General features: G+C 35.1%; 1 protein-coding gene across 1 annotated transcript in view; it reads left to right on the top strand.

Annotated features, from left to right (window-relative positions):
* Positions 1-16130, top strand: part of TLL1 (tolloid like 1) — a 260424-nt gene that overhangs the window by 127632 nt on the left and 116662 nt on the right. Inside the window, exons 7-8 of the mRNA XM_060147159.1 lie at positions 1073-1178; positions 9323-9447. Coding sequence (XP_060003142.1) covers positions 1073-1178; positions 9323-9447 — 231 coding nt within the window. The remainder of the gene's footprint in view (positions 1-1072; positions 1179-9322; positions 9448-16130) is intronic.

Raw genomic sequence — 16130 nt, 5'->3', positions numbered from 1 at the left:
GGCATCACTCAGTTTTTTTATTGCTTTTTGGGAAATTTTTAATGTAATATTTTTATATTCAGTAGTAATACAGCAGTTGGAATAAAATTAAAATAGTTACATAAGTGTTGTACAATAATAGTTCTTTTTTAAACTCCAGCCTTGAATTTGGAAGCCTAATAACTCAACTTTACACTTTGATGTTTCAAAATGAGCTATAAAAGCAGCCATCTTTGGCTGCTGAAATTGTGAAAAATGAATCACTGAAACCTAAACTCTGGGGAAATACTCTGCCTCTGGAACCATTGATGTAGATCTACACATTTAACACTATGTTATTTTCAAATTTCAAGAAATAATATTACAATACAGATACAAACAGGCAGTTGAGAAATCTATTAACATGAAGATGTCCAGAAGTTAAAAGAGCAGTCGTGAAAAGTAAAAAATGAAAAAGTATGTTCTGAAACATATTCTCTTGACCGAAAAAGCCCTCCAAGTAGAGCCTCATTTTCATCAAAGAGAATCTTGTTTCAGTTGCTGTGGTTTTATCTTTAGTGACAAAGTCACATAGCAAACGCCTGCAATGTTCTGTGTACATACAAATATAGTTTTTATATTTTTTCCAGTGTTTCATAGAATCTAACACAAATAGGAAGTTGCTTTTTTTTTTGGTCTTGGCAAATATAGTCATAAGAGAGAGGTGGGAGACTTATTAAGTAAAAATGTAACTTTTTATAATCACAATATTGTTAAAAAAAAACCCAGTCGTTTTAAAGAAACAAATATTTAGAGACGGTAAAAGAGTATACAAAGAAAACAAATCCAAAGAATGCTTTTGGTAATCTACCTTTTTGCCAAAATTAACTTATTAATTAAATTCAATATTACTCTTTCAGGATGATATTCAAGTGCAAGCATTGGCACTGGATGTACCCTTTTGCGAGTACCTGAGTGTTAGTGTGTAAATACAACGTTGTGAAGATCAGCGATCGGCATTTGGTAGAGAGCAGATAGAGGCAGGAAGGGCTCTTCTGTTCTCTTTTCTGTCTGTTAAGAGGCTTCTGAAATGCTTTCTGTGCCTAATTCTTAGGTCAAGAGTACAATTTTCTGAAGATGGAGCCTGGAGAAGTGAACTCGCTTGGAGAAAGATATGATTTTGACAGTATCATGCACTATGCCAGGAACACCTTCTCAAGGTTGGAGTCTCAGGTTATACCTTTTGACTTTTAATTCCTTTCCTCTGTGTGGCTCCTCACAAAACTAGGCTTAACATTAGAACTAGAACCGCTTTCAAATACCGCTGTCATAAAGTACAAAATATACTTGATTGGTGTTTATAGCCAACAACAGGCATTTGAGATTTTAAAAACACATTTTCACATTTCCTATCAAATAAATAGATTCTAAGTAAAAATTAAAATTTTTTGAATTATTTAATATTCTTAAATCTTAAAAAAGTTCAATTAAAATGATTACCAAACCAATCTGCGTGTTAAATTGGCAAAGCACTATTAATGAAAATTAGGCATTTCAAGTCAAATAGCAAGCTCAGTTGTTGAGTTGGAATGTTATACTCTCATGTGACTTGTGTTTTTATTGTGTACTTTCTGTTGCTCAAGTACTAATTTCACTTGAAATATGCTATAGTAAAATAATTCTCAGAGAACATTTTAGGAAGATATTTTACTTCGTATACTTTCCAGTTATTAACCTTAAAATTATTTCATTAGTGACTGAATGCTAATTTTTAAGAGTGTAATAAATTTGGGTTTTGATCTATTTCACTCTAAACAAGATGTCATCAAGGCAATGGTTTCCAGGTAAGGAATCTGAAACTGTTAAAACCGCTGAAGTCATATCTTTTTCCCATTTTATACCCATTTTACAGTCATGTCCATTCCACTCATTCTTTTCTGATCACCATGCCCATTTCACAATTCATTAATGTCTATGTTTAAAGGAAGGGTCAGGAAGAAGACAGTAAGTTCAAGTTAATTCCCTGTTTTTAAAAAAAATGTGTGGTAATAAGTAGAGAAGGGTGTAAACAAATTCTTAACACTTGGATAAATATTTAAATTATGCTTCTTTACGACCAAACTTTATTATTAACATAATTGAGTGTTAACTGTATTTTAAAAATCATTTTATTCTGAAGTATATAATCGTTCAAATATAATGACTACCCAAATACTTATTGTTTTTTGAATTGAATTGAAGTTTTAGCAGAAATACATCTATAAACTTGGCCTGAAATTAATCTTAAAGAATTGTAAAGCTTTGTTTTCATGCTTGGAATTGAGTTTTATTTAGAAACATGTGAAAAATGAGGATTGGGGTACCAGTTTAGCCAAAGTGCTTCTCTTATACTGTTGAGTTATATTAGTTAGAAATAAACTGAGTTTAGATTATTTGGAATAGAGCAGGTACTGGAGAATGGAAAAGGTAATTTATTATTTCTGTCCCTGGTAGACAATGAACCTATACCAAAGTTTGAAACATACATTTTCCCTTATTCTGTACTCCTTTCATGTCTTTAAATTGTTGCTTTTCCATAAACCACGAGGTTCTTGCAATTTATCACCCCCTACACCTAACTTTGGAGTTGCATGACAACTAGCCTTGAAATATTATTTTCTCTTATTGTTTCAAAATTTACCTATTCACTTTTCCCAAATAAACTTATATTCCTATAGTGAAAGTAACTGTATCTACCTGTTAGAAGAATTGATCCAATTCACTTTTTTTTTTCTGAATTTCATGAGAGGAAACATTTCACACAGCTCTCAGCCACCACCTCCAAAGTATTTGATTTTTTTTATTATTGGTGGTAAAGAAACCTCAATATCAAATTTACTATATTATCTAATTTTAAGTGTACAGTTTAGTAGTATTAAGTACATTCACATTGTTGTGAAACAGATGTCCGGAAACTTTTCATCTTGAAAAACTGAAACCCTATACCCATTAAACAAAAACTCTCCTCTCTCCCCCCACCCCACTGCCAGCCTCTGGACCACATTTCCACTTTCTGTGTCTATGAATTTGGCTACTTTAGATACCAAGTAGAATCACACAGTATTTGTCTTTTTGTGACTGGTTTATTTCACCTAGCATAAAATTCTTTAGGTTCATCTATGTTGTAGCATGTAACAGAATTTCCTTCCTTTTTAAGGCTGAATAATAGTCCATTGGATGCATATACCACATTTTGTTTATTCATTAATTTGTTGATGGACATCTGAGTTGCTTTCACCTCTTGGCTACTGTGAATAGTGCTGCCATGAACATGGGTATGCAAATATCTCTTCCAGATCCTGTTTTCCATTCTTTTGGATATATACACAGAAGTAAGTGGGATTGCTGAACTATATGTTTAATTTTTTGAAGAACCTCCATAATTTTTTTCTTAGATGCTGCACTATTTCACAATCCCATCAACAGTGCATAAGTGTTCCAATTTCTCCATATCCTCACCAACATGTGTTCTTTTCTGTTTTGTTTTTTAATTTTTTGATAGTAGCCATCCTAATGGGTATGATGTGATGTCTCATTATGGTTTTGATTTGCATTTCTCTGATAATTAGTGATGTTAAGCATATTTTTATATGCTTGGCCATCAATGTCACCAATTACTAGAGAAATGCAAATCAAAACTACAATGAGGTATCACCTCACACCAGTCAGAATGGCCATCGTCAAAAAATCTACAAACAGAGGGAGGGAGATGCAACAGGGAAGACATATGGGAACATATGTTTATGTATGACTGATTCACTTTGTTATAAAGCAGAAACTAACACACCATTGTAAAGCAATTATACCCCAATAAAGATGTAAAAAAATAAAAAAAATAAAAAAAATCTACAAACAGGGCTTCCCTGGTGGCTCAGTAGTTAAGGATCCGCCTACCAATGCAGGAGACATGGATTCGAGCCCTGGTCCGGGAAGATCCCACATGCCACAGAGCAGCCAAGCCCGTGCACCACAACTACTGAGGCTGCACTCTAGAGCCCATGAGCCACAACTACTGAGCCCATGTGCCACAACTACTGAAGCCCACACACCTAGAGCCCATGCTCCCAACAAGAGAAGCCACCACAATGAGAAGCCTGTGCACCACAATGAAGAGTAGCCCCCACTCGCAGCAACCAGAGAAAAGCCCACATGCAGCAACGAAGACCCAATGCAGCCAGACATAAAATAAATAAAATAAAACAAATAAATTTATTTATTTTTTAAATCTACAAACAATAAATGCTGGAGAGCGTGTGGAGAAATGGGAACCCTCTTGCACTGTTTCTGGGAATGAAATTTGATGCAACCACTATGGAAAACAGTATGAGGTTCCTTAAAAAACTAGAAGTAGAACTACCATATGACCCAGCAATCCCACTACTGGGCATATACTCAGAGAAAATCATAATTCAAAAAGGCACATGCACCCCAGTGTTCATTGCAGCACTATTTACAGTAGACAGGACATGGAAGTAACCTAAATGTCCATCAACAGAGGAATGGATAAAGAAGATGTGATACATATATACAATGGAATATTACTCAACCATAAAAAGGAAAGAAATTGGGTCATATGTAGAGATGTTGATGGACCTAGAGACTGTCATACAGAGTGAGGTAAGTCAGAAAGAGAAAAACAAATATTGTATATTAATGCATATACATGGAATCTTAAAAAAATGGTGTAGATGATCTTATTTGCGAAGCAGAAATAGATACACGGACGTAGAGAACAAACATATAGATACCAAGGGAGAAGGAGGAGGGTATGATGAATTGGAAGATGAGGATTGACATATATACACTATTGATACTATGTATAAAGTAGATAACAAATGAGAACCTACTGTGTAGCACAGGGAACTCTACTCAGTGCTCTGCGGTGACCTAAATGGGAAGGAAATCCAAAAAAGAGGGGATGTATGTATATGTATAGTTGATTCACTTTACTGTACAGTAGAAACTAACACAACATTGTAAAGCAACTATACTCCAATAAATATTAGAAAAAAATGAAAAAATCTCCATTCAAATCTTCTGCATATTTTTAAATCAGATTACTCCATTTTTCTATTGTTGAACTGTAGAATTTCTTTGTATATTCTGGTCTCTTATCAGATATATATATCTTACAAATATTTTCTCTCCTTTTCACTTGATTGTTTCCTTTGCTGTGCACAAGATTTTTAATTAAAAGCCTAGTCCCACTTACCTGTTTTTGCTTTTGTTGCCTATGCTTTTGGTGTCATATCCAAGAAATCATTGCCATATTCAATGTCATGAAGCTTTTCCCCTATGTTTTCTCCTAAGAGTTTTATAATTTGGGATCTTATGTTCAGGTCTTTAATCTCCTTTGAGTTATTTTTATATATGGCTTTGATAAGGGTCTAACTTTGTTCTTTTGCACATGGATATCCAGTTTTCCCAACATCATTTGTTGTAAAGATTATATTTTCCCCATTGAGTCAATACCTTTAACACCATTGTTAAAGGTCATTATATACACTAGGGTGTATTTTATTCCTGTTCAATTCCATTGTTCTATAGGTCTGTCTTTATGCCAATATCACACTGTTTTAGTTACTTAACGTTTGTAATATGTTTTGAAATCTGAAAGCATGAGTCCTCCACCTTTGTTCTTTTTTTTCAAAATATGTTTGGCTATTCAAGGTCCTAAGAGAGTACACATGAATTTTAGAACTGTTATTTTTTTGTATTTCCACAATAAATGCCATTTTGGTTTTGATAGGGATTATGTTGATTGTTTTGAGTAATGTGAACGTCTTAACAAATAAAGTCATCCAATCCATAAATATAGAATGTTTTTCCATTTGTTTGTGTCTTCTTTAATTTCTTTCAGTGATGTTTTGTAATTTTCAGTGTGTAAGTCTTTTGCTTCCTTGGTTAAATTTATTCCCAAGTATTTTATTCTTTTTGATGCTATTTTAAATGGAATTGTTTTCTTAATTTCCTTTTCAGGTTGTTCACTGTTATTGTATAGAAATGCAACTGATTTTTGAGTGTTGATTTTGTATCCTGCAACTTTGCTGAATTCATTTATCAGTTCTGATAGTTTTTGGGTGGACTCACTAGGATTTTATACATATAAGATTGTGTTATCTGCAAACAGAGATCACTTTACTTCTTTCTTTTCAACATGTATACCTTTTGACTCTTTGTCTTGCCTAATTTCTCTGACTAGGACTTTCAATACTATGTGAATAAAAATGGTGAGAGCAAACATCCTTGCCATCTTCCCGATCTCAGATGAAAAGTTTTCAGTTTTTCATTGAGCGTGATGTTATCTGTAGGTTTTTCATATATGACCTTTTATGTTGAGATAGTTCCCTTCTATTACTAGTTTGTTGAGTGCTTTTATCATGAAAGTGTGTTGAATTTTGTCAAATGCTTTTTCTGCATCAATTAGATGAACATGTGGGTTTTGCCCTTCATGTTGTTAATGTATTTGAAGTTTTATAGTTTCTTCTATTCTGAACCCAGATTGTCTATAAAAGTTTTAGTTGTTTTCATCAGTATTTCCCATGAGCAGATTTAGGTACTTACTGTGGGAAGAACAGGGCTGCATATAGGGGGCTTTATATGCATAGATAATTTTTAATGTACATGCTTGCAAACTGGAACTGCCCATTTCTAATAAGAGAATTGTAAAATTTTATGAAGTTTTATGAAAAGCACAGTTAATTCACTCTTCTAATGTAGGTAAAACAAATGAAGATTAGTAAGTGACCCCATCTATGTTCTGTCTGAAAGAATGTTCAGGAAGAGCCTACATTGCTTAATGGCCTGGTTGTGGAAGGAGAGAATTGTTAACTTTCTGACCACGAAGAAAGATCAAAAGAATGGGTGACTGACACCCATACAAATGGAAGGCAGATTACCTCCGTAGATTAAATGAGCCAAAATTCATCATTCTATCCCCTGAGTTTGAATATATCTTCTACAAGATGTCCTTGACCTTTTAAAATTGAATCATTTTTTTTGAAAACTGGAAAAAACAAAATTTTTCAAAAACTATGGGTTTTTTTTTTTCGAAATAGGAATAGAAAATAATGAATACTCCATTAGTACTGAAGTACTGCAGAAGTTGTAACACTTCACTAATTTGGACTTACCTACTTAATGTATCTGTTGATTTGTGCAGCAAAGTTGAAGAATAACTTTTCTCGGTGCTACCCTATAGCTCAACATCCCCTTCAGTTGCACTGGCCTAGCTGGAGTTGTATTTTATTAAGTGTGTGCAAGCTCTCACTTTTGATGATTAGTTCCCCCTCCCTACCTTCATCTCAGGTAGTATACATATTGAGTTTTGTAGAGACTTAGATTTTGTTTTAAAAGATTTCCAGTATCTATTTGAGTTATCTGGGTTTTATCTAAAGATCACCACTCCTACCTAGAAGCTAGGGAGGTAAGTCATAAGTTACTTATAGATCATGTCACACCTCTGTTTACCATCATCCACATATTAAGAGTTTTCCTCAGGTTAAAAGTTAAACTTTGACACTCAAACAAAGCCTCCTCCCATCTCAGGGTTGCTGTATTTCTTAAAGTTCTTTCTGTCTGTGACTCTCTACTCCCAGTTAACCACATTTACCTCGCCTTCACTTCCTTGATGTTTGGCTAAAATGTCGACTTCCAAGTGAGCTTTTCTTTGATCACTCTTTTTAAAAGCTATCCCATCAGTGGATAATCAATATCCATCTTCTCTTCCTTATTTTTCTCCAAAGTATCTGTCACTATCTCAGTTAACAATCTTTGTTAAAGTCTTTCTCCCTCCATTAGAATGTGAGAATCTTAAGGGGAGGAATTTTTGTTTCTTTTATTTACTGCTATAAATCCAGGTCTATAGGTCTATAACAATGCTCAGTAAATTTTTTTTTTTTTTTTGGCCACGCCACACGGCATGCAGGATCTTAGTTCCCTGACCAAGGATCAAACCCCTACCCCCTGCAGTAGAAGCGTGGAGTCCTAACCACTGGACCACCAGGGAATTCCCAGTAAATATTTCTTAAAGGAAGAAAAAGTAGAGCTAAAATATTGTTCTTGTAACCTGCAGTTTAAATACAATTTTTCATTTAAAATTTTTGGAAAGAAGCTGTCCCATCATTCATCCCGGTTTCAAAGTTTGTTTGTTTTTTTAATAATTATATTTCTTAATTTAAAATACTTTTATAAAAAGTGTCTCTTTTTATACAATATTTCCTCACCATTTAGAATAGTCTCTCAATCCATTTAACTTTTAAGCTCAGTTACTTTCTTTAGAGCTACAAATGTTAATATTCATTGCAAAATTAGACTGTATCTTTAGTTTACTATATTCACAATTTTTAGTCATGCACAGCAAGTTTGTATCACAACCTTGGGTGTGAAAAAGCTCAGTATCTGTAGCTTAGCATTATTAGTGCATTGCTTAGTTGTTTTTTTTTTTTTTTGCTTATAAATTTTACCATGAAGTTTTTACACATATAGTGTATAGTATATGTGTGTGTTTGTATTTATGTGTGTGTGACAAAATTATTTTGCTTTAAACTTCCTAAAATTTGACACTCTTTGTTTTTCCTTGTTCTTGTAACATATACTGTGATAATTTGACTTCAAAAAATACTTAGGTTAAATTAGTAGTTTAATTTAAAAATATTAACATACTTGTTTTGTTTGACTTTTACAAGTTTAGTAATCTAAAAAATATTTATTATAAGCTGTTCTTAAGAAAATAGATCTCTATGAGGAAGAATTGTTTGACAACTTGGTAATTTAAGTGTTTTTAGATCTTGAGCTACCAAAACAAGAACCATAGTGTACTTGATAGGGACTATATAGAATTTTAGATTTTAAAAAACAAATTATGTACATTTTTAAGGAAAAAGTGAATGCCATCACTGACTTTATATTAGCCATACACATTTAGCACACAATTTTCTTCTACTTTTTTTTTTTTTTTTTGCATTACACGGGCCTCTCACTGTTGTGGCCTCTCCCACTGCGGAGCACAGGCTCCGGACATGCAGGCTCAGCAGCCATGGCTCACGGGCCCAGCCGCTCCGCGGCATGTGGGATCCTCCCGGACCGGGGCACAAACCCGTGTCCCCCGCATCGGCAGGCGGACTCTCAACCACTGCGCCACCAGGGAAGCCCAATTTTCTTCTACTTTGATGAAAGTGTTTTGAAGGTCTGACACATTCTTTAAATCTTAACACTGATATATTTCTCCTTTGATTGGTTTGAGTTTGAAAAAAAACATATTTGTAAGGAATATATGTGTTTTAATGTGGTGACTTATGTGTGACTTGCTTCTGACTTTTTTCAGGGGGATGTTTCTGGATACCATTCTCCCCTCACGTGATGATAATGGCATACGTCCAGCAATTGGTCAGCGAACCCGTTTAAGCAAAGGAGATATTGCACAGGCAAGAAAGCTGTACAGATGTCCAGGTATTGCACCACCCAAACTCAGAAGCATAATTGTGCCTGATAGTGCTCTTACAGATGAATAAGCCACAATTTTTTTTTTTTCGGTACGCGGGCCTCTCGCTGTTGTGGCCTCTCCCGTTGCGGAGCACAGGCTCTGGACGCGCAGGCTCAGTGGCCATGGCTCACGGGCCCAGACTCTCTGCGGCACGTGGGATCTTCCCGGACCGGGACACGAACCTGTGTCCCCTGCATCGGCAGGCGGACTGTCAACCACTTAAAGGAAGGTCTTAATAACAATGTACCAAGAGAACACTAATGCCTTACTGGTCCAAGAAAGAAAAGATTCTGCTTCCAAACTGGAAATACTTATTACTCTATGCACCTCCTATATACTCAAAATTCTTGAAATAGCTTATATCAAAGATACATGCTTGGGCTCCCCTGGTGGCACAGTGGTTGAGAGTCTGCCTACCGATGCAGGGGACAAGGGTTCGTGTCCCGTTCCGGGAGTATCCCCCATGCCGCGGAGCGGCTGGTCACGTGAGCCATGGCCACTGGGCCTGCAAGTCCAGAGTCTGTGCTCCGCAACGGGAGAGGCCACAGCAGTGAGAGGCCCATGTACGACACACACACAAACAATAAAAGATACATGCTTAACACAGCTTTTCCCAAATTTTTTTGTTTATGGAAACTAATACCTATGGAATTCGCTTTTTGTTCCAGATACTAAGATCTCAAGTGGTAAAATAACTAATAAAGTTTTTTTTTTTTTTTTTTGTACACAGGCCACTCTTGTGGCCTCTCCTATTGCGGAGCACAGGCTCAGGACACACAGGCTCAGTGGCCATGGCTCACGGGCCCAGCCGGTCTGCGGCATGTGGGATCTTCCCAGACCGGGGCACGAACCCACGTCCCCTGCATCGGCAGGCGGACTCTCAACCACTGTGCCACCAGGGAATCCCACTAATAAAGTTTTAACTGGCTGCTATTCTAATAATTTGTGCAAACATTCAGAGATAAGATGGGTATATTAATCATTGAAGTTTTGCATAGGCTTTGCTTAAATTTTATTTATATATATATTTAATTATTGGGAAGTTATATTAACTAAGTTTACTGTGATTATTGGTCCCAGTCCAGGAAACTTTCTTTGTAGAGTACAAGAGAGGGCTAGCTGATTCATTAACAAGTGTAATATTTGCTCATTAACATATAGAAACGTCTTCATGGGGCAGAGAATGGTCTTGTCTTCCCTTTATCCCGGTAATCAGAAATCTGCTTGTGAAAGAGATCCTCTCTGGGGTGTGTGAGTGGTGGTGCATCTTCTTCTCTTCATAAATGATTCATTTGTTCTCTTGTTCTCTCTCTTTTGGGGGGCCTTCTTTTTCTTGTGACTCTCATTTTCTAAATGTATTCTTCTCTACTTGGATCTAATTTTAGGATTACTTTCCTTTTTAATTTCTAAACTCCTGAAGCTGAACTCTTCTTCTAATACAGTCTCTTGTCTTTATTTGCATTTTCTCTTGATATAGTTTTTCTGTGGTCCCATGAACTTTTGGCTTATAACTACTTCATACTTACGTCAACTGTCAAACATAATATTCTCTCAGTAAATCTTCTTTAATTAAATGTCAAGTAACATAATAAAACTAGGAAAAAATAAAGTAAATTAATATCTAAAAATAAAGGAGCTTCTGAGAATTAGAATGTTCATTATTATATAAAAGTGTATGTGTATTCACACATGAACCCACATACAAATCTATGTTTACAAATTTAAAAGTGTTGTTAAACATACAGTATATCCACGTCTATGGATGCACATCTGTGTGGTTGTAGGGATGGAGGACCAGTTTCAGTGTTCATGGAATTCGAATACTAGAAACTTTCTAAACACTCGTACATTAAATTTATTTTTTAATTAATATGAGGTTCTATTTAGTTACCTAAAATATTAATCTCTTTAATTCTTTATATAATGCTCTGAGATTCCAGCCAGAATACTCTTGATATGTGTGCTTATGTACAATTCTTGGCTAAAATATATTGCCAACATGCAAAAAGAATTTAGCTATTTTCCCACTTATTCATGGACCCATTTATTCTTCTCCCATAAAACATTCCTTAGTTCAGTTGATGGTACCACACATAGATGTTCCCAAACCACAACCTGGAGGGCATCCTTACTTCCTCCTTTTGCCTCACTTCCCACAACTAGTCAGTCCTCCTGCCTTCTTGGTATCGATTTCACGTTCTTGAAGTGAATCCCCTATCCTAGGGATCCTCATCTTTTGTCTGGATTGCTTCAATGTTTCCTAAGTAAGCTCTTCCCTCCATCCTTACATCTCTTTAGTTCTCTGGCCACACTGCTGTTCAAGTGACTTTTCAATATGTAAATTTTATTCTGCTTATTTTAGGATAAAGGCTGATTTCCTTCTCAATGTCTCCTTCAAGATTTTCCCCTGTCTCTTCCCCCAGGCTCTTCTCTAGGTATTTCCCTTACAACCTAGTTTCTCACCTCTACTTCATTCAGCCCCTGACACTACAGTAAGCTTGCCTCTTGCTTCTTCCTCCAGCCAGAAAACTCTTAACTGCCTCCTGGCTAAATCCTAACTCATATTCAGAATTTGGCTCCTTTGTAACCTCCTACTTAAAAACCCACTGGTCTCCCAGGAATCCCATGTTGCTAAATACTTTATTTGATTCTGGCCTTATGTCTTACTCCTATAATCATCAATTTACTTGTCATTTCCCACATTAGAGTATAATTAGAGTATAATCTTTAGGATTGGAGTTAGGCTTTTTCCTCAGGGTATTCTGAATCAGATATAAATTAGATGCTCAATAAGTAGTTGTTGTATGAATGAAATAGTTGCTTTAATAAAAAGAAGTACTGCACCAGATATTATGGCCACAGAGAAGGAAGCACAGATTATACACACAAATAGCCAATTATCTGTGGGATTATACAGACAATATTACTTGTTGAGGAAGTAAATCTCATCAGTAAAGGATGCTAAAGCAGTTCTGAGAGGGGTGCCTAAACTGAGCTGCACCCTGGAATGAGGAAGGCTTCTTGGAGTTGGTATTTGTGCTTCATCTTCAAAGATGATTCAAACTTGGCTAGGGAGTTACTATTGAAATAGATTTTAAATATTTCAGTAATTAATCTCACCATTATGGCTCAGATGACTTGGGATTTCTTTTAACATTCCTTATCTTAAAATAATTTTAAATCTAAATTTTATTTATTACATATAAAAGTTTAAGGGAGGGCTTCCCTAGTGGCGCAGTGGTTGAGAGTCCGCCTGCCGATGCAGGGGACACGGGTTCGTGCCCTGGTCCAGGAAGATCCCACATGCCGTGGAGCGGCTGGGCCCATGAGCCATGGCCGCTGAGCCTGCGCGTCCGGAGCCTGTGCTCTGCAACGGGAGAGGCCACAACAGTGAGAGGCCCGCATACCGCAAAAAAAAAAAAAAAGTTTAAGAGAGCCATGGATGTATGAGAAAGTTAATTAGGTAGTGCTAAGTTGATTAGATATAGTTTTATTTCTTCCCCTACTCTAGAGTTTATCAAGATTTTTGGGGAAGAGATTTATATAATACATTATTGTCTGTTTTATTTAGAGTTAGTAACATTATAAATGTGTTCTTATAAAAAAATGGAAAAGGATTCTCAATCTTTGATATATGGTGGATGTTGCAGACATTTGCTTGGGAAAATATCTGTAGATGTAAATACAATCAGCAGTATATTTAACCATATTGTTAATAACACAATAATTTGTAATAATTTCTCAGCCACACACAATCAAAGTAGCATTTATACAATTCCAACACAATTTTCTGTCTTGGAAGAGGTAAGTTACACTAGAATCATGTGATGCAAAAGTGAGATGGATCATAGAATAAAGAACTTTTTATTAACTACTTTTTAACTTTGGTGAAACACACGTAACATTAGACCTGTCCTATTAACAAATTTCTAATTGCACAATACAGTACTGTTAACTATATACACATTGCTTTACAGCAGATCTCTAGAACTTTTCCAGCTTGCATGACTGAAACTGAAACTCTATACCTATTGAACAGCATCTCCCTGTTCCTGTCATTCCCAAACTCTGGCAACCACCATTTTACTTTCCACCTCTTTGAGTCTAACTACTTTAGAAACCTGCAGTATTTTTCCTTCTGTGTGTGACTGGCTTATTGCACTTAGAATACTGTCCTCAGGGTTTATCCATGTTGTTAGCACATGACAGATTTCTTTCTGTTTTAAGGCTGAATAATATTCCATTGTATGTATATACCACATTTTCTTTATTCATTCATCCAGTGATGGACATTTAGTTTGTTTCTATCTCTCGGCTACTCTGAATAATGCTTCAATGAATATGTGAGTGTATGTATTTCTTCAAGATTCTGTTTTCAGTTCTTTTGCATTATTATCCAGAAGTAGAATTGCTGGATAATTTGGTAGTTCTATTTATAATAGCTGAGGAAACTCATACTGTTTTCCACAGTGACTGCACCATTTTAATTTCCTACCAACAGTTAAAGTGGTTCCAATTTCTCCACATCCTCACCAGCACTTGTTATTTCCTGTTTTTTGACAATGGCCATCTTAACAGGTGTGAGGTGATATCTCATTGTGGTTTTGATTTGCATTCCCCTGATGATTAGTGATGTTGAGCATTTTTTCATGTATCTATTGGTCATTTGTATGTCTTCTTTGAACTGTCTATTCAAGTCCTTTGCCTATTTTAAAATTTGGTTATTTGGGGTCTGTTGTTCTTTGTTTGTTTTTTTGCTATTGAGTTGTAAGAGTTCCTTATATATTTTGGATAGTAACCCCTTATGAGATGCATGATTTGCATATGTTTTCTTCCATTCCGAAGATTGCTTTTCACTCTATTCATTGTTTCCTTCACTGCACAGAAGCTTTTTAGTTTGATGTAGTCCCCCTTGTCTATTTTTGCTTTTAAAGCCTGTACTTTTAGTGCCAATATCTGAGCAATCATTGCCAAGATCACAGTTATGGAACTTTTCACATATGTTTTTTCTTCTAGGAATTTTACAATTTTGGGTCTTCCTTTTAACTCTTTAATCCACTTTGAGTTAATTTTTGTGTATAACGAAAGAAAAGGGTCCAATTTCATTCTTTTGTATGTGTATATCTAATTTCCCCAACACCATTTATGCAAGAGGCTATCCTTTCCATGTTGTATAGTCTTGGCACCCTTGCTGAAGATCCCATTTTACTGTTTAGGTGTGGGTTTATTTTTGGCTCTTTATTCTGTCCCATTGGTCTATAAGTCTGTCTTATGCCAGTACAATATTCTTAATTACTGTAGATTTGTAATATGTTTTGAAGTCAAGAAGTGTGAGGCTTCCAGCTTTGTTCTTTTTTCTCAAGGTTGTTTCGGCTATTTAGGGTTTGTGGTTCTATGTGAATTTTAAGACACTTCTCCCCATTTCTGCAAAAAATGCCACTGGGAATTCGATAGGGAGTGCACTTAATCTGTAGATTGCTTTGGGTAGTAAGGATAACATTTTAACAATATTAAGTCTTCCAATCCATGAACACATTTCTTTGTCTCTTTAAATTTCTTTCAGCAATGTTTTGTAGTTTTCACCTTACATATCTTTTGACTTATTGGTTAAGCTTATTCCTAAATATTTTATTCTTTTTGGTGTTCTTATAAATGGGGTTGTTTTCTTAATTTCCTTTTCATATTGTTTGTTGTTAGTTTATGCAACTGATTTTGTGAGTTGATTTTGTATTCTGTAATTTTGTTGAGTATTTTTTATTACCTCTAACAGTATTTTTTTTTGTCTGTGGAATCTTTATAATTTTGTACATATAAGATCATGACATCTGCCTAGAGAGATAGAAGTTTAACTTATGAATTATGTTTCATTTTAGAGTAATTTTGATTAGGAGAGTGATAATAATTTGCCTTTGTATATTTCTTTATGCCTTTTTTCTCTTAAATAAGACTGCATTTTGTAGCTCAAAGATATATTCTAACAATTAAGCGCACAGTCTTCCTACCTGTGTCAGAGGTATCTAAGGGTTAAAAAGAGAACTTTGGGCATCACAATACTTGACTCCTACAAAACAACTTTATGAAGTACATATTAATAAGATAGCCACTTTACAGAAGAGAAAACTGAAGTTGAAGGTTTTGAGACTTGCTTGTATGACATAATTAACAAGGGGTAATGCCATGACTCAACTTCTCTTTTCTCATCCACATAGCTTTCTGAGTAAATGGACAGACTATGTATTTAACTTAGTAGTACCATCTTTCCCTTGCTAATTTTCCTTTAGTTCTTTTAATATTAAAGTTTTTTTATATATCTTCGCATGAATCAACAAATGGCCAGGAAAATTGATGAAATTTTCTGAAATAGTGATCATGTAGCCTGGGACAGCCACACTTACTGAGGAAAATGCACAAATGATTATCACAACTTGACAATATTGTTTGTACTTCTTGAATTATAAGCAGGTGCTATATAATAGATTTACTTAATTTTGAATTTTATTCTGTTTTTTTACATTTTAGAGAGTTTTTTATCTTTTTTATCAGAACCATAGTGTTTGTTTACATTTATGAGTCAAATATATTTAATTTTTTAAATTCCACTTTAGGAAATCCAGTACCAGCATTCTATGTGGCTTAGTGGAGTTTTCAA

Source organism: Lagenorhynchus albirostris, chromosome 4 (genome assembly GCF_949774975.1).
Source record: "Lagenorhynchus albirostris chromosome 4, mLagAlb1.1, whole genome shotgun sequence".
NCBI classification, from domain to species: Eukaryota; Metazoa; Chordata; class Mammalia; order Artiodactyla; family Delphinidae; genus Lagenorhynchus; species Lagenorhynchus albirostris.
This window is presented reverse-complemented; position numbering and strand designations above follow the sequence as displayed.